Source organism: Carassius carassius, chromosome 5 (genome assembly GCF_963082965.1).
Source record: "Carassius carassius chromosome 5, fCarCar2.1, whole genome shotgun sequence".
Taxonomy (NCBI): Eukaryota; Metazoa; Chordata; class Actinopteri; order Cypriniformes; family Cyprinidae; genus Carassius; species Carassius carassius.
In genome coordinates, this window is record NC_081759.1 from 32,455,143 (window position 1) to 32,479,124 (window position 23,982).

At 37.1% G+C, this 23,982-nt stretch overlaps 1 protein-coding gene across 1 annotated transcript in view; it reads left to right on the plus strand.

Annotated features, from left to right (window-relative positions):
* The window catches only part of LOC132141311 (sphingosine-1-phosphate transporter SPNS2), a 64,050-nt gene that overhangs the window by 17,865 nt on the left and 22,203 nt on the right, over nucleotides 1-23,982 (plus strand). Inside the window, exons 2-4 of the mRNA XM_059550717.1 lie at nucleotides 600-665; nucleotides 17,960-18,096; nucleotides 22,608-22,759. Of these exons, the coding sequence (XP_059406700.1) occupies nucleotides 600-665; nucleotides 17,960-18,096; nucleotides 22,608-22,759 (355 nt within the window). The remainder of the gene's footprint in view (nucleotides 1-599; nucleotides 666-17,959; nucleotides 18,097-22,607; nucleotides 22,760-23,982) is intronic.

Genomic DNA, 23,982 nt, shown 5'->3' on the forward strand with positions numbered 1-23,982 from the left:
ATTCCTTTTTAATGTTAACAAATAATTAGTTTTTAAAATGTTTAAATATACTTTTAAATATAATCTTAATTATATCTATAAATGTTTGCACATGGCACATTGTAGTGTTCAGATTGTTAAATTTACTTGTTGAATACATTTTTTTTTTTAATTATAAAGTTATTTTTTATTTTTCAAAATTCTGAGAGCAACTTATCGTTATGGCCAGAATTTTTTTAATCCGTTTTGGTGAAAGATTACAATTACTGTTAATAATGTGCACCAGTAAATCCTGCACAATAAGTCCAGGAACATCTATAAAGAAAGTCCATTAAAAGCATTCTGGCTTCAGACTCAAACAGCCCAGTGTAGAATGTGTGTGTGTGTTCATCCATAGGATCCCACATTAGCCTGTAATTGTTCTGTTATTGAGGATCACAAGGAAGAGAAACACCTGTCAATATTTTTTATTCTTTAAAATGCTTTGCACAGAAGATGTCTGAAAGTTCATTCACTAATCATTTCTTCAAAAAGAAAGTCTTAACTCTAATTGTTGCGCTTAAAGGCTAAAATTTACTTCAGAGCACAAGTTCTAATGTCTCTCTGTCTCGGTTTCCCAGGTGTCCTGCTTGACATTCAGAAACACTTTGACGTTGGTGACAGCGGAGCAGGCTTGTTGCAAACAGGTAAGTCTATCATAATCCCATAATTATGTGGTTTTGCAATCATGTAGTGTGCACACACAAACTCTCTGACTTATATTACTGACACGAGGTGGAAGAGAACACTACAGCCAAAGTGACAGGGTTAACAAAGGAGGACAACACTGTGAATGAGGTGCTCCAGCTCCAGGTCCCTCCTCCCCAAAGCCAGTATAAGTGACTGTGCTTGAAACACTTGTTAGGGTTTAACAAAACAGAGGACTGCCACAGTTGTTTTTTATTGGATGGAGACCCATCCTGCACTGTGATCTGTCCATTATTTAACAGTGCAAGGACATTACGTACATTTTCCAATATTTCAATTAAAGAAAAAGACTACGGAAAACTCCAGTGAGGTACTCGAGAAGCTGTAAATGTTTTTTTTTTTTTCAGTCTGGTTGTTACAGGAAACTGTAATAGTACTGCAGTGGATGCCCAACACTGTGAGTCCACTCTCCGGTTCCTTTTAATGGGAGGAAAAACTAGTTTATTCTGGAAAACACACAGAGCTCTTGTTAGCTTAGAGATGCTTGTGGTCTGTCGCTAAGGTTTACAACGGCTAAAATTAAAAAATGACTAATAATTGTTCCCTTATTATATGCAGATGACAGTGAAGTGTAACACATTACGACATCATTAAAGGTTATTTGTGGTGGGTTAGGAATCAGTGGATGTATACGTAGGGAGGTGAATGAGAGGGTTCAGTGTTCAAACGACTGGCTTGCGCTGGGTCAGGTGGGGGTGTTTGAGGCCGTCGGGTTGGGCTTCCTGAACCGGGCTGGGTCCAAGTCAAGTGGCTTTTGTGAAGGAAAGTCACAGTGTGGAGGTCCTATTGGAGCAGCCCTATGAGCACTAGCACACACAAACTGTACTTGTGTGCGTGTTCACACACATACTTGAGTGTGCAAACAGAGACACCGCCATACACAGAGGCAAGAATATATACAACAAGCACACATGCTCACGCACACACTCGCATAAACAGAGGCCCATTGAGCGGTTGCATAGCCAGAGATGTCTGGGATTCAGATCCAGCTCAGTGTTTATCTATTGCCCCCATTCATTTGGTTTGAAAATATTAGAATAACTGGCCCACAGAGACCTCGGCACATAAACCTTTCAGCATTTAAGAGTGGGATATTTTAATTCTGGGTAAAAAAAAAAGGTTGAAGTAAAAATAAAAATCTACACCTCCTAAAACAGGATAAATCTAATTGAGAAGAAACAATTTTGTGAGGTTCATGCTTAAGGTGCTAATTTGCAAATTGGCTGGAGCAAATAGATATCATTCTATTTATATGTATATACTGTACATACTACCATTCAAAAGTTTAGATTTTTAAAAAAAATGAGACATCAAGCTGATTGTATTGTGTGAGAGATACAAAGGAAAACTTTCATTCTGTCACACCGTAAGAAAGAGGTCTTCTCTGTTTTTGCTTGGCTGACCAATTTCAACTGCAGAAATCGTACTGTCACTCACTGAAGAAAATGTGTTTTTGATGAGTCTGTAATTGGAAGCAAACAAACATTACAATTCTGCTTGGCTCAGGTTAACCATAAATTGAATGACTGCTGGAAAACTTTCTATAGGTTGATTCTCAGCAGGGAATTGGTGCTTTGACAGCATGGCAGCCAATTATTGGTCTATATGCTACAGGAGGGATGGCACCTCTCGTGCTGTGAAACTGTCATAAGAGCCACTCAAAATAGGGGTTAAATTGGGACTTTTGAGTTGAGAAGCCTCAAAATCTGGCAAGATATGGCCCTACGAAAACGAACAAATAAATGTACAATAGGGCTGTTTTTATTATTATTTTTTTATTTAGATGTAATGCCAAAAAAATAAAATAAAAAAGACTGAAGCAGGGAAGAGATGGAATGGAGCGAAGAACAATTTATTATTCTTTTTAAGCAGACTTTTTGTTATAGACATTAAAATATGATAGTCTTTGCGCTAATAAAGTTGAGCTTTAACAAAATATCATAAGCAAACCACATCCTGGACCACATCCTATGCCACCTAGAAAAATGTGAGCAGGGAAAAATCCCTATGTTAAGCAGTGCATGGGGTCTGTGCTTACTTAGAGTGTAGAGAAAGTGTCTGCGGCAGGTTTAGTTTGGCCTCTGATCCCAGTCTGACCTCAGTCTTCACACGACGCAACGAAATTTCAGATGCTCTGGCCATTGGCTGAGAACCTCAGTGTGAAAAGTTGGTTGAAGGGATGGCATGAGATCAACTGGAGTATGACCTATTGTGAAACATTTTTTGTTTGTTTGCTTTTGCACACACATCTGTTAGTTTGACAGAGCTAGCTTTTCCAAAATCTGCAGACTGTGGCAAGATGTCTTAAAGCGCACATGGCACAAAGAGATATTGAGATTAAGTTGAGGGAAGAACATAGAGGTATATGGGAAAACAGTGGCGTTTTCCTTTAAGGGAAGTCTTGAGGAATAGCTGACTAAGGCAGTCTACCATAAAACAAGAGGTGAAATATAGTGACAGGTTGGGAGGAGAAATCTTTTCATAATATAATTAAACACATAGGCCTTTCTTTGCGAGTCAATCTATCAAGATAGGGTGTCATTGTCATAACAAAAGGAAGTAAACATACAGTAAATTAGTGAATGATGGGCTGTGGGAAAACTGAAGTATCAAGTACCACAGAGATGAGGTCATACCACAACCTCCACACAGTGTGATTCAGGCATCACTGATCTAATGTGGTGAGTACCAAAACTCTTATATTAACAAATAAAGGAGCTGAAAGATTCAAAAATATTTCACATATATAAAATCAGTGTTGGGGGTAATGCATTACAAGTAACGCGAGTTACGTAATCAGATTACTTTTTTCAAGTAACTAGTAAAGTAACGCATTACTTTTTAATTTACAAGAAATTATCTGAGTTACTTCTTCAAAAAAGTAACGCCAGTTACTTTGTATTCCCATTTTTTGACTGACAAGCCTCCTGTTTCCATATTGGGAGAAATCGGAAGTATGGAGGCGTTGTGTGCGCTGTGTGAACATGTTACTGTAGTTCTAGACTAAATGTGAATGTGCATTAATTCATCCCACTCACAAAAAAACAAAAAACAAAACAGATTTAGTATTCATCAAAATTAATCAAAACAGTGAAATGCAAACTCAGAATATGACGCAAACCTGCAATAACTAAATATATTAAATAACACAAATGTATCTATTCCCATTTTATTAACAGTGTCTTTGCTGCTGACCTTTAATGATCCAGTTCAACCATACTAATAATTAAAAAATGACTTTAGATAAACTAACAATTGTGCTTCATTATTTTTTTTTTTATTGCTGAAGAGTGTTGAACCTTCTTCTCCTGTGTTCTACTGTACAGACGTGAATTTACTTTTCCTTCAGCCTGAGGTTTATTTATTACACTTTTTGGTGTGAAAGGGCTTTTACATTTGCTATAAATAGAACTTCTTATATTAAAAACAATCAAGCCCTGCTCATATTTAAAAAGTAACGTGTAACACATTACTTTCCATAAAAAGTAACTAAGTAACGTATTTAGTTACTTTTTTAGGGAGTAACGCAATATTGTAAGGCATTACTTTTAAAAGTAACTTTCCCCAACACTGTATAAAATATTGGTTATATGATACATGTCTGGTTTGCGTCCTTCAAGTGATGCCCAGTGTTATATTTCCAGATAAATGTGTGTCTGTACTTGATATTGACCCACAGCCTGCTCTCGTGTAACCTTATGAGGGCAATATTGACTTTATCTGGCTTTGCACAATGTGCTTTTGCATGTGGCTATCATACCTGTCAATCACTTCCTTGTCCACAAAGACAAGGCTTCTAGATCTGATCCCACTTCCAATGCTGTCTCATGCTTTATTTCTTTTAACCAAACCTCTATCAGACTAAGAGATATTAATTTCAGATTAGCGGGAAAGAGCGATTATCGTTGACACAGAAGAAAAATTGACTTTTTGCTAGCCACAACACCTTCAGGCAGTTCTGGACGTCTGCGAGATAGAAAATGGAAATAATGAAGATGGAATGAGGAAAGAAGAGAGGGTTAACTCGGATGTTATTACTGTCCCGAGGGCCTCCTCCTTGCTCTTTTGTTTAGTAGGTGACATCGGCATTTTTAGGATGGGTGTGGAGTCATATGCAACCTAAAACCTAGACCGATCTTTAATCCTAAAAAGGTTTGCGATTGTTTTGACAGAAACTATTAGTAATTAATTCTTTTTCTCAAAAAAAAAAATGTGCTTGCTTGTCAGTGTGAAATATGCCACCACAATGATCATGTGATTGGACTGGTAGGCAGGTTTATGCATTTGCTAAAGAGGTTCAAAGTAGGGCTGCATGATTTGTGTGTGTGTGTGTGGGGGGGGGGGCGTTGGGTTAAATACTGTAAATAATTGTCAGGTTTGCTGTGCTTGTTTGTAGGATGCACAATTTGGCAAACATTTGAAGCTAGTGCATGATTTGACCTAATAAATATTATGGTATTTAGGTCTGTAGAACGAAAGGTGGGGGTTACCCTATCTTTAATACTGAAGGTTATAGGTTTTGCTTATGAGCTATAGTGCTTAATAATAATTTTTATAAGGACAAAAATATGATATGGTGTGTTTCACTTTTCTGACGGCACCGTAGAGACTCTAATTAGACTGCATTGCTCTAAAGGTCAAGAGGTCAGTGCCCTCTGGTCAAAGATGGCAGCTCTTGTCTGCATGTGAGGTGTGTGTCTGCCCTTGCCTCCTATCCCATCTGTCACGGCAGGAGCGGACGCTGTTTTTGAATCTTGACACGACTCCGCTGAGCCCATGTCTTCGTCTAGCCGCTCCGTCTAGGGCATGTGTTGTATATAGCTGCAGTCAGTCTTTGGCCAGTGAATGACTGCAGCCCAGGTGCTCGACTTCATCCACCCAGACAAAGAATGCGCTATATTGAGAATAAATTTCTGTGTGGATCGTGACCGTCAGGATATTGGCTTACATAGCCATAAGCCATTAAAAGTTATTATTTAAAAAATCGAGACGTCAACCACAGGCTCACAGGCCTCCTGTAGTACAGCACTTCCACTGTATGTTGACACAGGCACAATTGTCCCCTTCTCAGCTTTCCCTTTAATAGCAGATCTTACAGTTTCTGATTTCTTTGGCCTGGCAAATTAGCCTTGACAGGCTAATTTGACTGGATTCCACAGCAGGAAACAGACAGCAGAGATGTGCTCGAAGGAGACGGACATAGACTAAGCGAGAGAGATGGAAATGAAAGAGGGAAAGTGCTGCACCTGCTCATCATTCCCACAGTCAATGGCACAGAGATGTAATGATCCACAGCTGTGTCAATACGAAAACTGAGGGAAAAAATAAAAACCCAATTTCTCTCTTCATCAGTCTGGCTCTGACACTGGGTAATGAGCAATCAATACAGCAAATCCACATCTCTGCACATGCTATGAATAGATATGTAGGTCTTACAGCTTGAATCTGCTTTAGATCAGCCTGATGGGTGAATCTCAAAAAGAAATGTCAAGGACATATTTCCGCACAATTTTAACCATTTAATCCAATGTTTAGCAGAATTAAGCTAATTTTTCCCCAAAATTCATATACATATGGGATATATATTATTTGTATTTTATATAATGTCTGTGAATACTTTTTTAATCCATGTCTCACCTGGGATGGGGGCGAGAGCTTCACTGATCCCCTTTAAACACCTTGCTCGCAAAGCTTCGTGCCAATCAAAACCCTGCAGCCAGTCACAGCAAGCATTAACCCCAAAGCCAGGAAATGGCCCGCCTCAAATGAAATTCACAAAGCCATCCTCCCTATCATTTAAAATGTCTGCTTGGACAGATTTCCTCCAAAAATGGAATACAGGAACAGAGAAAGCTAATAAACTGACAAAAACCATCAGACCCAATCTGTACTGAAGCTCTCTCAGTGATCAACACAACAAAGCATTTTTGACAGTGACCCAAAATAATCCCTCAGGCATTAGAGTTAGATTAGGCTTGGCACAAACCTTGAGTATTTTTTGTTGTATGATGAAGACATGCACAAATCAATACAAGGCGCGGGTCTATTTTTCTCTGTCCCCTCTAGACTCAACCACCCATCCACACACAATACATCTCTCAAGGTCAAACCGTTTATTACAGTACATCCAGGGAGAGAGATCATGGGTGTGATCCTTTGATATATTATGTGTGTACGTGAGGGTTTGTGTGCATTTGCACTTACTAACGTGAGTAAATTTGTCACATTGGTTTAAACAGCATTGGCAAGGACCTCAGCATAGACACACACATTTACATACACTGTCATTTGAATGCTGACCTATCATTAGATGTACAGCTCTGGGCAGGAGAGGAAAACTCCACACCCACTCTAAAAAAGCCCATATCCCACGCTTCTCACACACCAGCTCCCAGCTACAACATGAAGTCTAACCAGCCGTAAGCAAGAAAATTATAGGATATTATCTTTTCTCGACTCAATTCTGGTTTCTAACCAAAGCTGGTACTGTAAAAACATAGTTAAAGCTCCATTTCCCATATACGGTTGACTTCTTTTACCTTTATTGTCCATGGTGAAGGAATTTCAGTGTCAGAACATATTTTCTGTGCTCTATTGGGAAATAACTGACTGAGAGCAGTGAGTGCACCCAGTTTATAAAAATTTTCTTACTGGGTGACAGTGTAGTGTGACAAGACGCTACATGATTTTTTTAAATATCAAATTATATTGTTAATGAAGCTTTAGAGTTGAGTGAAGTGAGCGAGTAAATCACAAATTCTGAACTATTCTGTCTTTCAAGAAGTCTTGGGAAATGTGATTAATTATAGTTTGAACAGTTCATTCATTCATTCATTCACTGAAAAAAGAAACTGGTTTAAGAAACAATATACTGCTTCATGTGATTCACCTTTGGAAATCACTTTGTTTGAACAGTTCACTCAAAAGAACCTATCCAAAGGAAACAATTCACTGTTTCACACGATTAATTTTAGTAAATTAGTTCAAAAAAAAAAAAAAAACGGTTCATTCAAAAGAATCTGTCCGAAGAAATGATTCACTGCTTCATTTCAAGTCCATGGTTGGCATTTTATATCCTTATATAGCTTCAAAAGAGCTTCCCCAACACACCAAACTGATGAAACTTCTGAATATAAATATTAATCTGGATTCGATTTAAAACCTCCTGTGGACATTTAAAACATCTAGGCTGTTGTATTGTTAGTCTGTCTGTGGAAGGTTGTAAAAGTGCAACTGTGTTTCTTCAAAGAAGTGTGTTTCTGTGCATAGTGTGTGCCTACTCACCATGTAAATGTCCTACACTCTCTGTGCTAACACTATTCACCTGAAAAGTGTTGAGTTGATCTTCCCTTTTATCAGCGGCGCTCCTCTCCACCCTCTCAGATCTGTTGAAAGGCACGCGTACAGCTGAGAGCTAATAGTGAGTGGTGAAAAGTGTAATAACCTAACACCATTTACCACAACTTCCACATGCGGGCCACACAGTCGCAAGGCTTCACCGCAGAACCTTGGCTGCGGTAATCGTGGTGTATAAAAAAAATGTCACTGCTACATTCTGGTATGCTACAAACAGTGTTGCCTATTTCAGTGAAGCTTTACCCAACAACTTACACATAATAGGCCAAGAAACATGTGCTCTCACACTCATAAATCAAACACTACTGAAGCATGAAGTAGTTTCTTTGAAATGGTTTGCAATGAAGTAAACGAGAGGACTGCTGGTGATGTTCAGTGGGTATGCACTGCAGCCCTGTGTGTTTGTGTTGTGGTGAAAGCATCAGCTAAGCCCTTCATTGAGGAGGAATTCTGAAGGAGGTATGCATGAGCATGAAGGTTAGGTGAAAAAAATCCAAAGGTGGAGTCTCTGGGTAGAAGCACAGATATATCCGTCATAGGCATGACAGCAGCTTCTGTCTGGATGCCAAATGTCAATGCAAAAATCTGACAAACACTACAGGAATGGCCTGTGAGCAGTTTACCATAAGTGTTTTCAAATGATTCACGACATCTGAAGTATCAACATATATGCACAGTAAAAAAAGAGATTGTGTTGATAGGAATTAAGTAGCATTTCCATAAGATACATCGGTAGCCATCCTAATACGCTAAACTTTTTCTCGCAAAAACATCCTTGCATATTAACATTTTCTGAAAAACCTTCATTGAGGTTTAAAGGTGAAGCACCAGGCACCATTTTACTTTATAATGTTGCACAATTTTACAGGGAAATTGTAATGTGAACCGAGAAGAGAGCGTATAACACCTCCCTGACAGATTTACAGTAAAGAGGAAAATCCAGGCTGAAAACTGGAATATTTTTCATACTTTCAGTAGGGGTATGCAACAGGTGTATGTGTTAAGTGAATATGTTTTTGAGTGTCAAGCTTAGTCATAGTGTTTTTAAAATGGAGCTGTCAGTTGCATTAACAATATTTCTCAATAGATATTGTTCCGAAGCAGATTTAGAAAGATTAGTGCTTTGCATAGTTTTATGATACATCATCATACAGAGCATTTTATCTCTGAGACTGCTAGGTTTTGCTTTACAAATTCATTTTGTATACATTCTAATTGTTATTATGGAGACTGAAAAACCTTTACTATGAGAGTTTCGCTCCATTGTCATCATCATCGTCAACGGACCTATGCAGTCATAATGGTACACTTTAACTTTTTACCTTGTAGTATTTTGGCTAATTACTATTTTGCCTTTTTTGTATCTAAAAATGACCTGGGACAGGTCAGCCTCATTTACCAGCACTAATCCACAAACTCTTCCCGCTCTCCACCCATAAATCAACACTGACCCAAATTTTTTAAAACCACTTTCACATAAGAAGTGCAGTTAATATGGGCGTACAGAAACAAAACAGCACTCTCCAATTCAAAATGATACTGCATGCTGTAAACCACATGAAAGTGCTTTGTGTTATTTTTCATTCAGTGCTCAATGTTATTCCCATTTTTAATTCTGAAAACTTCCAGCTGTCTTATAAAACATGTTGCATGTTCATTTAAAAAAAAAACTGTAGCTTTGCGAATGCCACAGTAAAGTGAAAGGGAAAAAATATGAGTGCTAACTGAATCAAAAATTGTCACCACTTCAGCCATATTGCGATATAACTGCCTCGGCTGTTTGATGTAAGTCCATTTAAATCATGTTTTAAGGACATCTCTATTAAAGTTTGCTTCGCTCAAGCACATTTCTAATGGGGGTGGAAAAAATACTTTATATTCTTTCTCTGTGTATGAGGAAGTGGAGGGATGTACTGTGGGTGGCTAATTCATAGACAGGCTGCCCCTGAGCTAATGGCTAAGCATTTGTCGTCAGCCTTTTGAACAGTTTTGAACAGAGCAGCATAATAGTCACTTGAAAGCTTTCCATCATCGCAGCTGTGACGCATCCGTTTTCCTTGCTGCTAGCACTAAACATTGACAGAAGTGTATGAGAAGTGATAGTGGATGGTATTTTTGCATGCATCTCTCCAGTGGCTAAACAGTTATGTAAGTTGTAGGATTAGGAGTATCAGCTGTTAGTTATGACATCAGAGTATTTTCTGTGTTAAAGACAGACTTATTTTCTATTGTAGGGCAGCTACTAATTTAAACTTCCTATGCTTTTCTCAATGATGTGATGTCTTGCATTTCAGTTTAAGGACCATTTATCTTGTTATAGGTGACCACTGTTTACTGTGTTATTATATTCTTCATGAAAAAGCTGAGCTTTGAATGTCTTTGTTCAGCTTCCACTATACTTTCATCTGTTTGCTTTGGCTTGATTCATTGCGCTGTCTTTTTACTCTCAAACAACTCAACATCCCCTCATGTTCTATTGAGGCCTCTATAGATTGTAAACACACAATGAGAAAAGACACATGCACAATCCATCCATCCACATACACAAATATACACAGACGTCAGACAGCTTCCTGTTTAATGTCACTTCCTCAGCATCTGTCTCTCTGCACCTGCAAAGTCCACAGACTGTCATTTGTCTGAGCATGCTGAAGAATGAATGGTTCGGACATGCATAATTCACTTTATCCGATTGTTCTGCGGTTTCAGGCATATTACTGCAAACAGTTTAAAGTTAATAGTACAGTACTAGCCTTATATTTTGTATGACATTTGTAAGATTACAACCAAAAATGCTTAACATTACATTAATGTACACTGCATTAGGTTTTTTTTTTTTTAAATAAAGAAATATATATCATATATTCATTCAAGGATGCATTATATTGATCACAGTAAAGACATTTATAATGTAACAGATTGCTATTTTATCAATGAATCCTGAAAAAAAGGTGTCCACAAAATTATTACACAGCACATCTGTTTTCAACATTTATAAGAAGAAATCGTTCCTGAGCAGCAGATTTCTGAAGGACCATGTGTCACTGAAGACTGGAGTAATGATGCTGAAAACTGAGCTTTGCCATCACAGGAATAAATCACATTTTAAAATATTTTAAAATAGAAAACAGTTATTTTAAATTGTATTCAAAATATTTAAGTTTTCTGTATTTTTAATGAAATAAATGCCGACTTGGTGGGCAATAGAAACGTCTTGCAAAAACATTTACATACCAAACTCATGCCAAATGCATTTCATGACAGGGTTAATGAGCTTCAGCAGTCAATAAAAAAACTGTACCTAAACTGTATTTTTAGTGGAATAAGTTTTCAGTGACATGCAGTACCTGCATACCTTCATGCACCTGACTCAGTCACTGTCCAGTGAAAATGATGTTCAGGTATGTTCAGATAAAACAGAAACGAAACTACTTCAGTGTATAGAGAATGCACACTCCTTGTCTACACTCTCTTAGATAATGTTTGCGTTCCTTTCTTACCTGCACACAGCCTCTTAACCATCTAAGCACTTGCTTTTCAGTTTACATATTTTAAATATTCCCATGATATTCCCATGATCATTATCTGTCAGTGTTTAACACGTGCAGTTCCGTCGAATCAAAAAAGAATGTCACCAATGTTTCCTGGCAGGTAAAAAAAAAAAAAAATATATATATATAATATATACATATATAAGTAAAAAAACCAAGCAAGCATCACTATAAACACCTTAAAAACTGCTGTATAACATAATAGCAGGGCACTGTTCTCACTGTCTGTTTATATTGGTTGAACATCACATTTAAAGGCCAAGGTCTGTTGATTAGATTACCCTAAATGCCTGGCTATAAGATTATGAGATCAAGAAGTTATGAAAACATTTGCAAAGCAGGAGTGAGCCGATAAAAGAAGTGTGATAATTTAGTATGATGAACACACTCCACTGGCTCAGCGTAGAGATTCCTAACAGAAGAACAGAAGGAGGACAAAGAGAGTGTATCCTCCATCAAGGTCAGATCATGGACTTGACTGTCAACTAAAGAGAGTTTAATAACTTGCATACAAGAGCAAACAGGCCTTTATTCACACAAAGACACACCGATATAACAAACATGAACAACTGTGTGTTAACATGCATGTTACTCACTCTCTCAGACTACCTTAAATAAACAGAAAAAAAAATATCTTTACACTTTTAAAAATTAAAGGTTCTATTTGGCATTGATGGTTCAATAAGGAACCTTGAACATCCATGGAATCTTTCAAATTCAAAAAACGTTTATTCGAAAAAGGTTCTTTACATTTTTTTTTTTTAAGATTTTTTAAATCACTGTTCATTGGTTCTTTAAATGGTTCCTCTATGGCATCACTGCAAAAACAACCTTTTGGGGCCTTTATTTTAAAGAGTGTGTTTTACAGATCAGAGATAAAAGCGCTCATAAGAAACTTCAGTCCTGTCGATATCACAATCTCTTCTGCAAACTAACATTTAAAAGTTAGTTCAGTTTTGCAGCAAATGATCAAAACCCTCTTGCCTTGGCTCTATAGATGCAGTTTCACATTATATACTCTTCATGTAATGATGCATTCATGAAGCAAAATACTTTTTTTTCCAGAACTAAGCTTTTTTGTCCCTGACACTTTCTGGCTAATTTTGATGTCTTCACTGAGTTCAGCATTCCCCTTATTAACCTGTTGTATAACAATTTCCATCCTAATGCCAGCAATTTGTAGGTTTTATAACACTTTCTAAATGAACTAGTGGTCCTGACGGCTTCGCTTTCGGAAAGTCAAAACTCTTTCTGTGCATTCAGCAGTGGAGTGGAAGTTGTGTTGATTCCACCCTGAGGTGCTGTGTTTCTGTGTGTCCTCTTGGCCGATTCTGCTTAGACCAGCTAGTCACGATTTTTCACACCCACTCACACACCATACGAATGTCGTCCAAAAGAAATGATTAGAGGAGAACAGAAGTCGTTATTGTCACACAGGTGAAGGCTTCATGGCCGAGCGTGTTTCTCCTTGATGGCAGGACAATGCTGGTTAAAGCTATGATAATTCTTGTAGACTGAGTCACAAACTGCACAGTGCAGTACAGGTATAGTCTTCTGTTGTCATAGCAACATTCTCTAATAAAGCTTTGGCCTTTGATCAAAGCAAGCATTAGTATCATTCGATTCAGCCTACACAGACACTCTAATGCACAATTCATTGAATCTGTTAAATAAAAAATGACCGTTGATTGATATTGATTTGTCTTGATTCTAGGTGTCTCATTATTTTCTGAGGCTACTCCTACACTTATTACATCACTCACTCCTACTTGCGATTGAAGACTGAGTCACAAAGTAGAGGCGTTTTTGAACACTGCCAATGAAAGATATCCAAGCAATTAAATGCAGTGTGATGTCATTAGTTTAGTCATCCACAGCTATAGCGCACCACAAATGACCCACTTTTGCCCATTAAATCACACTCGCCCACACTGGCTCAAATAGCCATTGGCTGTATGGGGAAAACCCAGATATGACAGAGCCCAAATATGTGTCTAGAAGTGCAAAATCGCCTAATGAGCCTATTAAAGCAACTTTTGTAGAGCTCAACATTACAAAACGTCAGCAACATAATGTTTATACCATGACTTATGTTTTTCTGTTATGTGATTTAAAGTGGATAATTAGTGTATGTAATTTGAATCGGGCTGTAATTTGCATCAACAGAAGCAGGTTGGGTTTCTTCTGTTTACAGCAGTTCTCAGGTAGTGGAATGCGAACTGGCATCTCTGTATTTCATAACAGAGTTCTGTTGTCAAGCTTCAACCGCAAATTCGAAACTGAGATGTTTGAGGCGTGTGGCATCTCATGTACTGTGGGAAAAATCTGGTCGTTCCTTAAGTCAGTACATAGTTAAAGAAAATTAGAGGTCGATACTAGATGTCGAATGCACTGAGAGTGTCTTGAAGATACAGGAAGTTCAGGCAAAAATTCCACCTTACTGCATCACATGAAGCACATTCATTTAAAAACTGTTCTTCCCAATATACAGCAGTTTCCTAAAACGTAATACACACCGTTTGAAGTCAGTAAGAGTTTTGGATGTTTTTAATAAAAGTCTGTAATGCACAACCAGGTTGCATTTGGTCGATCAGAAATACATTAATATTGTGTAGCATTATTAGAATTTAAAATTTAAGTTTCTACTTTAATATAGTTCAAAATGTTATCTTGTTCTGTGATGATAAAGCTGAATTTAGATTATTTTATGAACAAAGAACAGTATTTATTGGAAATATATATTTTTTAACAATATAAAATCCTTAACTGTGACTTTTGATCAGTTTAATGTGTCCTTATTGTGTGAAAGTATTTCTTTAAAGAAAACAAACTCTTCTTCATTGATTAAAAATAGCCACAAAATGATTATAACTTGCAGTTCAGTAAGTTAGTGAGATGCTGATTTAGTTACTTCTCCGTATGATTCAGTTCAGTGAAAGATCTGCCAAACTGATCCAATACTACTCCAAAAAAACTGTTTTTCAAAAGTTAATTCAAATAATTGCCTCCTATGAGTCATTTGTTTGGAATCTTGATTTACGAAATAAAACCAGATCATTAGTTAATGAATCAGAAAAGCATTGCAGGAAACAATGGTGTACAGTAGAATATGGTTTGATATGGAATCATTTAGGATTAATTTAAGATAATGTGATCAATTTGACTGTATTTAGCCGATCCTTAAATAATTTCTCATTCAAGAAGGATTCATTCACCAGCCTTCATGCCATTCTATAGGCAACATTCACTTATATCTCACGTGTGTATATTTTTAGCACAGTGTGAGTCTCACATGGTACTGTAAGTCTGCTTGGCTTTCCATAGACAAGTATTGACTCCCTACAATGAATCACTGTACCACAATTACTGAAACCATTTCTTCCATTGCAAACATAATGCAAAGTTTGAAAAGGACTTTTCTGTGGACTCCGAAATGTTTTTTGATAGGGTATATACAAATAACCTACTGTATATATTAAGTCGGAGTAGTTAGTCTATTTGGTTCCTGTTTCTAAAAACAAAGCATGGAAAACAGCAAACCCGTTGTGCAAGCTAACTATAGCAGTGGAATATCAAATTGAAGAACTAGTGGGATCCTGCATTTGCAACAAAGACCAAATATTAAGGGTCACCACGCTCTGTCAGACGGGTTAAAGAAAGCAAGTAAGCAAGGGGTAAAGGTGCAGTGTTAGTCATTCTCTGTCAGAGCTGTGACCGGATGAACTCCATCTTTATATCATCTTTTATCCCTAAAGGAAAAAAAATAAGGAGGATAACAGAGGAGTGTAAGTGTGTACACCTATTTATCTGGGAGCATTTCTGACAGTTTCGAGACAGCATAAATTTTAAATAGAAGGCAAGTAGTGGTGAGTGACAGAGGAACATTGCGCTCTAAACGAGAGCGAATCTAGAATGACAGTTACAGGCCGTTTGAAACACATTACACAGTTGCTCATGTTTTCTTAATAAACGTACATATTTTCGTACATGCTTTAAGTTAAAAAAATACCCACAGTAGTCACCTGGACAGACAGGTGAGGTGTGTGACATGCCTCAAGGCATCTCAGAAATACCATTATGAGGAAGTATGTTCATGCTTCAGGGGAATAACTTCAAGTCAGAGCACCTTGCAGAGGACAAACTGCAAAAAAAAAAACCTCTTCAGTCAAAGATTAAAATAAAAAAGAATTTAATAGTACTGTAATTAAATTAATTTAGTAAAGTAATTAAGTTACATAGAAATAAAAAAATAAAAAGGAATAATAGCTATTCTTTAAAATATGCTTTGAAGGCCAACGGTTGATTGGAATATTGGTCAAAATACAGTATACAGTTCGTTCGTCATTACAGAAAAGAATTTGGATGCAAAATGGTGAGGATGACCAATCAAAATGAAGTGTTCTCGAGAGCTACAAAAGAGCTTTTAATATAGTTCATTTCAGATTTGGTTTGAACAACTAAACTAAACCATGCAGGAAAAAAGCTTAAAAGTGTGTACTTGCTCTTTAAGTGTGCCTACTTTGTGTCTCATTTGTAAATTGCTCTGACTCGGCATCTGTTAGATGGCTAAATGTAAATGTAATGTCTATTCTTTGTCCCTCTGTCAGGAATCTGTCCTTAACGAGCGAAGAATTCAGAGCAAAGAGTTCATCGGGGAAAGATGAGGCATGAATATTTTAGGAGCAGTTCACTGCACACATGTTGTGTGTTTGGTGCTGGTCCATATGTTCACTGTCTCTGTCTCACAGTCACACAGAAACACACAGGTGTTATATGATGTGATGAACACAGACAAGAAGTGAGGTCATTAACAGAGGAATTAACAGAGGACATGGCTCAGACAGCTCAGAATAATGGGAGGAGATCAGGATCTCAGAAAGAAGGAGAGGTGTTGATTGCTTAAGTTGAGCTGTGCTCAGATGGATCATAGCCTGTGGGATTTCTGTTCATTCATTAAATCATCTATGAAAATGTATCCTCTGATAAATGCACATTATAGACATTCATTTCAATTAGTTTTTTCTTTTTTCTTTCTTTTGTAGCAAGAATAATAACCATAATACCATAATATTTTAAGCTAAATATTATCTTGAAGAAACACAAAGAAAAAGTTTACACAAAAATATCATACAGCGTAACTGTTTTCAACCTTAATTTTAATAAAGAAAAATATTTCTTGAAGAGCAAATCAGCACATAGAATGATTTCTGAAGGAGTAATGATCAGTCACAGAAATAAATTACATAAAAAAATAGAAATAGAAAACATTTTTTTTTAAATTTTGTATTTACTCATTTACAGCACACAAACATAGTTAACTTATTCTTGCATATTCTCAACATCGAGCATCCTGAAATCTTTTTCATTTTTGGAATGATTTTCAAAGGCAGCCTAATTAGGAACACTAAGCGAGAGAACTCAGGGATGAAATAGCAGATCATTTAGCATGTGCTGCTGTAATTTGTAGAGATTCAAGTGTGTGGAGAGAGTTCTGATTTCCCAGCAGGTTTGGTGTAGGCTCCGTGCCTGTTTCTAGAGTGGATATACTCAAGTCAGGTCGGGCTTTGGCTTGAACTAGCAGCCAAGGATAACACAGGCCAATGTTTCCGGTGGCTTCAGGAAATGTAGCCTTCCGCTAAAATGGGGAGTTATTAAAAATCCAAACATGGCCATTGGTGAAGGGTGGAAGATGGCTAAAAATTCAGCCCATACTCAACACAGCACAAAGCAGGATGTAAATGTATTATAGATCATGACACTAGCAGTGCATTTCTCCTTGTCTGTAAGCTTGTAAACACATCCTCACATTGCATAACACGTAGAAAAAGTCCCTATGAAAAAGACAAAAAAAATCAGAATTAAATGATAAAACAGAATTAAAAAATATATAGAAATTGGAAGATGAAGGTAGCATCTTAATCAATTATGTGAATTATGACAGCATTAAGCAATTGCTCAGTAATGGGAAACTGCTTGGTTAAAGCAATCTTGTGATAAGAACAGTATTAGGTTTAGAGTAAGTTTTATCTGGCTATTTGTTAATGTGCAGTCATTCATAAGTGGCTTGTGGGTAGGAACTGAATTATGGAAACAGAAAGGGAATCTTAAAGCTTCAAAAGGTTGTGGATTCACAAGTTGATATGGTATCCACTTTTTTGTTTTCATCCGCACAAGTGGGCCATTTTTTAAGAACTGACATTGTCATTTTGATCTCGACTGCAATGAAATTCTACGATGAGAAATGTGAAACTGAAAGAAAAATGTGAAACTGAAAGAGAAATGTGAAAATGAAAGTTAAATGTGTCCGTCTCTGTTTTTCTTTCCAGTTTTCATCTGCAGTTTCATGATAGCTGCACCCATTTTTGGTTACCTGGGGGACAGATTCAACAGAAAGGTCATTCTGAGCTGTGGAATCTTCTTCTGGTCCTTTGTGACGCTGCTGAGCTCCTTTATTACCAAAGATGTAAGTGCCATACTCTCTTTCTCCTCTACAAGCAGTAGATTAAACCTTGCTCAGAACCTCCTAAAGGAATCATGTCAATGTGATTATCATTTTAGAAGAATCTTAAAAATACAAACGTAGTTTGTTTTTGCTGAGAAAGCGTAAGGTTGGTTCTAGCCGTGCTAGTTGGGTATTTTTAGAAGCAGAAAGGCAACCCAACAGAGCAGTAACATCTCTAAAGCTCATTCAGTTTCTGGCTCATTTGAGAGCACTTTGAAACTAAACTAGAGTCATTCAGCATTGCAGAACTCATTTTACATATAATAAAAAAGTCAGTGTACTTTATTATTTAGATGTCTCTCACGCTTGCTCTCTCTTCCGCACTTTGCTTTTTTCCTTTGCCTTTAGCTAAGATAAAATGATTAAATGACATGCTCACTTAGCATAACACTAAGCCTGTCTCAGAAGACCTCTTGTTACAGCTGTACTGCTGTTCGTCATCCTCTTTGTCTGCTCTTATATCTTATTCTCTGTTTTATCCAGGGCCTCACTCACTCATGTCATTAAGAGTCACAAAAGCCGCAAAAATTACAAATCAAAACAGCATTTGTTGCCGCCTAAGACTTGACAACAATCAAGTTGTTGACTAAGCTACATTGTTAATAAATCAGTTAATCAGAAGTCAAACACACCACTTTCTATGCAAATTAGGCCGATAATAACAGATTGTGCCTTATTCACAAAAACCAGGGCATAGTTGCCTGCTGTAGTTAACATTGCACTGTTTGAAGATGTGATATATATATAACAGTTAACAATTTGGCTGTTAATCATTAATAAGTGCTATTTTTATATTTATTTTGAATGATTAATTTTCCTGACATTATGTTAATAATTTCTTTTGGTTTTAGTACTGCAAAGTGACAACATAAATACCAGTAAATAAAATTTTAAACAAAATTTTGTCTTTATAATATCATAGTAAAATGGAACTTACTTTAGCCATCAGAACTATAGTTACAGATCAGAAAAAAAAAAGATCAGAAAATCGGTTTGACAACTAGGCAGTATCTTAGCTTCTTCTTTAAAATGTATATGAAGAGGTCAATAAACCTAGAGGAAGTGAGCCAACAGTAAAGCCAAACTGTTAAAGGCAGGCCAAAAAAAAAAACCCATTAAGATTAAATTGATGCTTATCATCTAGAATCCCTCACAGACCATCTCAATCAAATTGTAAGTGTGTGTGTGGGGCCGGACTCCAGGGAGGTAATTTCTACAGAGATAGAGAGTGGCAGCTAATTAAAAGGCCATGTTAATGAGAGGAAGACTGCGAAATGACAACGAAGGAATGTTCCTTGTGGCTATGATAACTGATTTTAGTGATATCTTGTGTATATGTGTGTGCAGTTTGCTTCCCGTTAGCCTCTTTTGTTTTGTCAGTGAGCATGTGGAGACTGCATTTATATCTTTAAAATGTGTGTGTGTGTGTGTGTGTGTGTGTGTGTGTGTGTGTGGTCAGAGTATGCCGGCAAAACACGATGGGGGGTATAAATGTGCTAATCCCCTCGATCTGCAATGCTGAGTCGATACTGACAGGCCAAGCCCCTCTGCATCAAAGTCACATGATTGTCCAAGACCGCACACACATGCACATATGCATACATGAGCACGGAGACTGCAGATATCTCTTTATCTGTCAATCATCCGACCCAGGGCGGTGGGCTGTTATATAATGTTCTCCATCAAGACAAATCTGCAGATCATCTCATATTTACACAGACTCCTCATCAACATCATAACCATCACGTCAATGTTACCTCAACATTGCTGCAAGTCTGCATTACATTAATCATAAGGAGAGTGCTGTGTTTCATAAGAATACACTGAAATGATGAAAAATACTATTACGTCAAGAAATATCTTATGGGATAAGAAATCTGGATGAAGTAAAAGTGTTCTTAGTCTGATGAAAGTAATAGGCTGTCCAGCACTCTGTTTTGAGAAGAAAATATCTACTAAATCTCTGTATGGCTTAAACTGACCTCACAACCTCTTGCTGATCTATTCATTATCTAAAATCCCTCTTAACTTGGTGTTCGGGTTCTTTTAATGAGATTTCTCAGGGCTTTGGGAAGTTGCTGCAACAAGATACAAAGACATTTGTTAAACATTAAAATCATGATCCTAAAAACATAAGTAAGGCATATAAGTGGCAAATGAAGGGAGATTTATGGATGTCTGATTCCCATGACCATTTTAACATCATCTTGTTGCTTTTGTCAGATGACAGGAAAACAAAACATCAGGGGATGTCAGTGGTGGTTTTTAGTTAGATATGCACATATTAATGCAGAATGTATTTGAAAGCTCATGTTTATGTATATGGTTTTTAAGGATGAGTGAAGCCAGACGTACAGTCAATCCTACAGTACTGCAGATTCATGAATTGGTTGTGGTCTGGAACAAAGACAGCGAGGCAGATGCGTCGACTCTGTGGATTTCAACCACAAGCTCAAATAGTGTGAAAAAATCCGGACCAAATAATTACAAAGAGCAATTACATTCATTCTGTTGAGACAAAATTGAAAACATTTAAGATAAAAAAGCAGGGAAATTATTATGTAGTTTTTATTTTTAATAATTTTCCATATATGTAAATCATTCACTTTTCATAATGTATTGTACATTGACAAAATAAATGGCTGTTTTTTTTACTTTTATATTTATAATCTATAATACTTAATGAGTATAAATTATCATAATATTTACGCACATATTTTAAATATGTATTGTATAGTATAACATAAATACAGACCACCATCTTCAAGTCCCTCTCCTCCATCTCGGTATAAATCCTCTACACTGTATGACACATTAATGTGTGTGCGTCTCACCTCAACGAAACGTTCAACAAATGACAGCCCAAGCATTCATTTTTCATGATGTTTTGGGAGGAAAGAAGAAAAGGTTGTGTAAAAAACAAACAATCATCCACTTTCCATCTCTGCCATCCCTCTATTATCTTATTCCCTTACAGCACTTCTGTCAATAAGCAACTAGTACATAGCTTTTGTCATTTTTGAGCAGAGTCATGAAAAGCAGGAAAGGAGCTGAAAGAGAGAGTGAGCGGGAGGGAAAGGGAGGGATAGAGCAATCGTCTCTGTGCCAGAGGATAACCCAGCTTGCTGCAGTCTCTCATTGCTGATTCCTGTCACGTACACTAAAGAAATTCCCCTGCTGAGAATTATGTAACATTCAACAACAAGTAAAGTTGTTTTTCTTTTGGCTGTATATGTCGTGGGGCTGCTGTCGCAACAAAGACTGTCAGGTAAAAAATAATAAAGGATGAAAAGCAGGAAAGGGAGCGGGGGAATCCTTGCAATGCAATGTGACCATCGAATGGCCGGAGGACATGAGGATTGCTGCCTCTGTTTTGAGAGCAAGGGATGAATTCAACTTAAATTCATTCATTTAGCAAACATGTTTATCTAATGTGCATTACAAATAATAATAATACAAGCACAAGCCATTAATAATTGCAATACACTGTTAGAAAAAAAAATCTATTTCAAATAAATGCTGTTCTTTTGAACTTTCTATTAATCAAAGAATCAAAAAACAAACTATTGTGAACAAATAAATAAAAGTTTTTGGTAAAAGACTATATAGCTCTAGCACACTATCTCATTAGCATTTACAGGAAGCTTGTTAGTACCCAAAAGTCTGACACAACAGCATCTGGCTGGTCAGGTGGCTTTGTAAACCCCCTCAGGAGATATTACACATGGAAGTCTGCTACGACAGAACTGTATGTATGTGTGTGTGTGTCTGCTGTATATGTGCGTGATATCATAATGGGATGACCTGGTGTCTCTAGAGGGTGTCCGTGTTTGCTCCTCACGCTTTGTCTCAGTCCATCAGTGTTGGGTGTGGCTAGACTCCCCACTGATGTCAGACTGAGACCACCAGTGACATCATAAAAATGAGATATTATGAAGGAGAGTGAGAAAAAAAAACATAAAAGAAATGGACTGTGAGCACAAGCAACAGAGAAATCTATAACTCGCCTCCTCAGTTGGGCGACTGCCAGGGTGACCCAAATTCTCCACAGCAGTATAGATGTCCATTACACACCCACGGTTAAACGTCTTCACATGAACGACTATATAAAGTCTAGGCCATTTCAGGGAAGGGTGGTTTCTTAGTCTGGCTTCCTTTATCCCCGATAGAGGTCAGAGGACAACAGCCACATGTTCCCACTGTATCAGAAATGTAGGACACTTGCTCCTTTGCCACTAACACATGTTCAGTTTTGATAAGAAATGTAAAAAAGCCACACAAACTTAAACACAGTTTCAATGTCAATAGACAGATTTATGAAAATGTTTCAGGGATTAATGATCTGTTTTCTGTGTGATGTTTATATCATTAACATCTAGAAGAGAAAATATGCTATGTGGCAACTGCCAATTGAATACTATATGAAATAAATTCCATCGGCTTTTCTAATCATATGACCTTTTCTTTTGCAGTATTATTGGTTGTTAGTGCTGTCCAGATGCTTGGTGGGTATTGGGGAATCAAGCTACTCATCTATCTCTCCAACCATCATTGGAGACCTGTTCACAAACAACAAAAGGACTGTGATGCTCTCTGTCTTCTACTTGGCCATCCCACTTGGAAGGTGAGCATCACTAGACATTAATGATAAGCAATGCCATTGTTTTTTTCTCTCAGTCTATTAACAGGTACTATCAAGGACAACTAATACTATTTATTTTCATGTATAAAATAGGTAAAACGACTCACTTGTCATATTTACAACCCATTTTACAACAATAAATAAACAGATAAATGTGAGATCTCTAAAAAAACTATTAGAATAAATGTAGTGAATTTAATTGCAGTGAAAAAAATAGCAATAGCATAGCAAAACAAAACAAAAATTCCACCTTTGTTCAAGTCTTCTTGCTTACCTCTAATCCCACAAGAGCTTGCAATAAACTAAATACACAGGGAGTCCAGGCGATTTAATTTTGCTTAAGCAATTTAATTAAAGGTGTGCAGATGTTCATTAGAGATGATTTTACAATATCACTTTAGCATATTAAGTCATATAATACAACTTGATATCCAACTTGGTAATTTTATTGGTATTTAACCAGTAATTGTTAATTAGCTCAGCTTTTTTTATGTGGTCACCGCCTCAGATGGGCCAAACAGACAATGATATTCTAAATCTGCTGCTGCTGTGAGAGACTATAAGCTGACCTATTACAGTCACTAAACATGGGCATTTTCTTTTGCTCACTGAGCTGGGAAAAGACTAGAGAGAAAAGGGGAAAAATAAACAGAGGTAAGGTGATAAAAAATTCATGACTGTACGTGTGCAGCATTTCTAGCTGCATTACGTTCACATACAACACCTTGCAGTTTAATTGTTAATCTGATGTGGAAGACAAACAACAACACCAAATGCTAGTGCACAAACTAGAGTTTTATACATGCATTCGGATAACACCCACTGAACGGAGGAAAAGAAATATCTGAACACAGCAGCTGTCACCAAAAGACCTGTTCTGAGGGCTAGTTATAGTATCGATAAGGAACTGAACGCAGTTAGAGAAGTTGAGGTATTTGCAAGCTAACTAGGTTCGGTCCTTACAAAGGATCAACAGTACGAACAATAAGAGGTGAAAGACTACGGTGTGCCGCCTCACTTCCTGTCTAGCGCACTGTTTATCTGCAGTCTGGTTGTTACTGTTTCCAGGAAGTGACTTCAGCCATGAGAGAAATGTTTAGCAGGAAATTTGAGTCCTCTTATTGGCATGGAAAACATTTTAGTTATTAATAAAGATAGAGAGTAATACTGACTAATATAATAGAGTAATAATAGAGTAATAATAA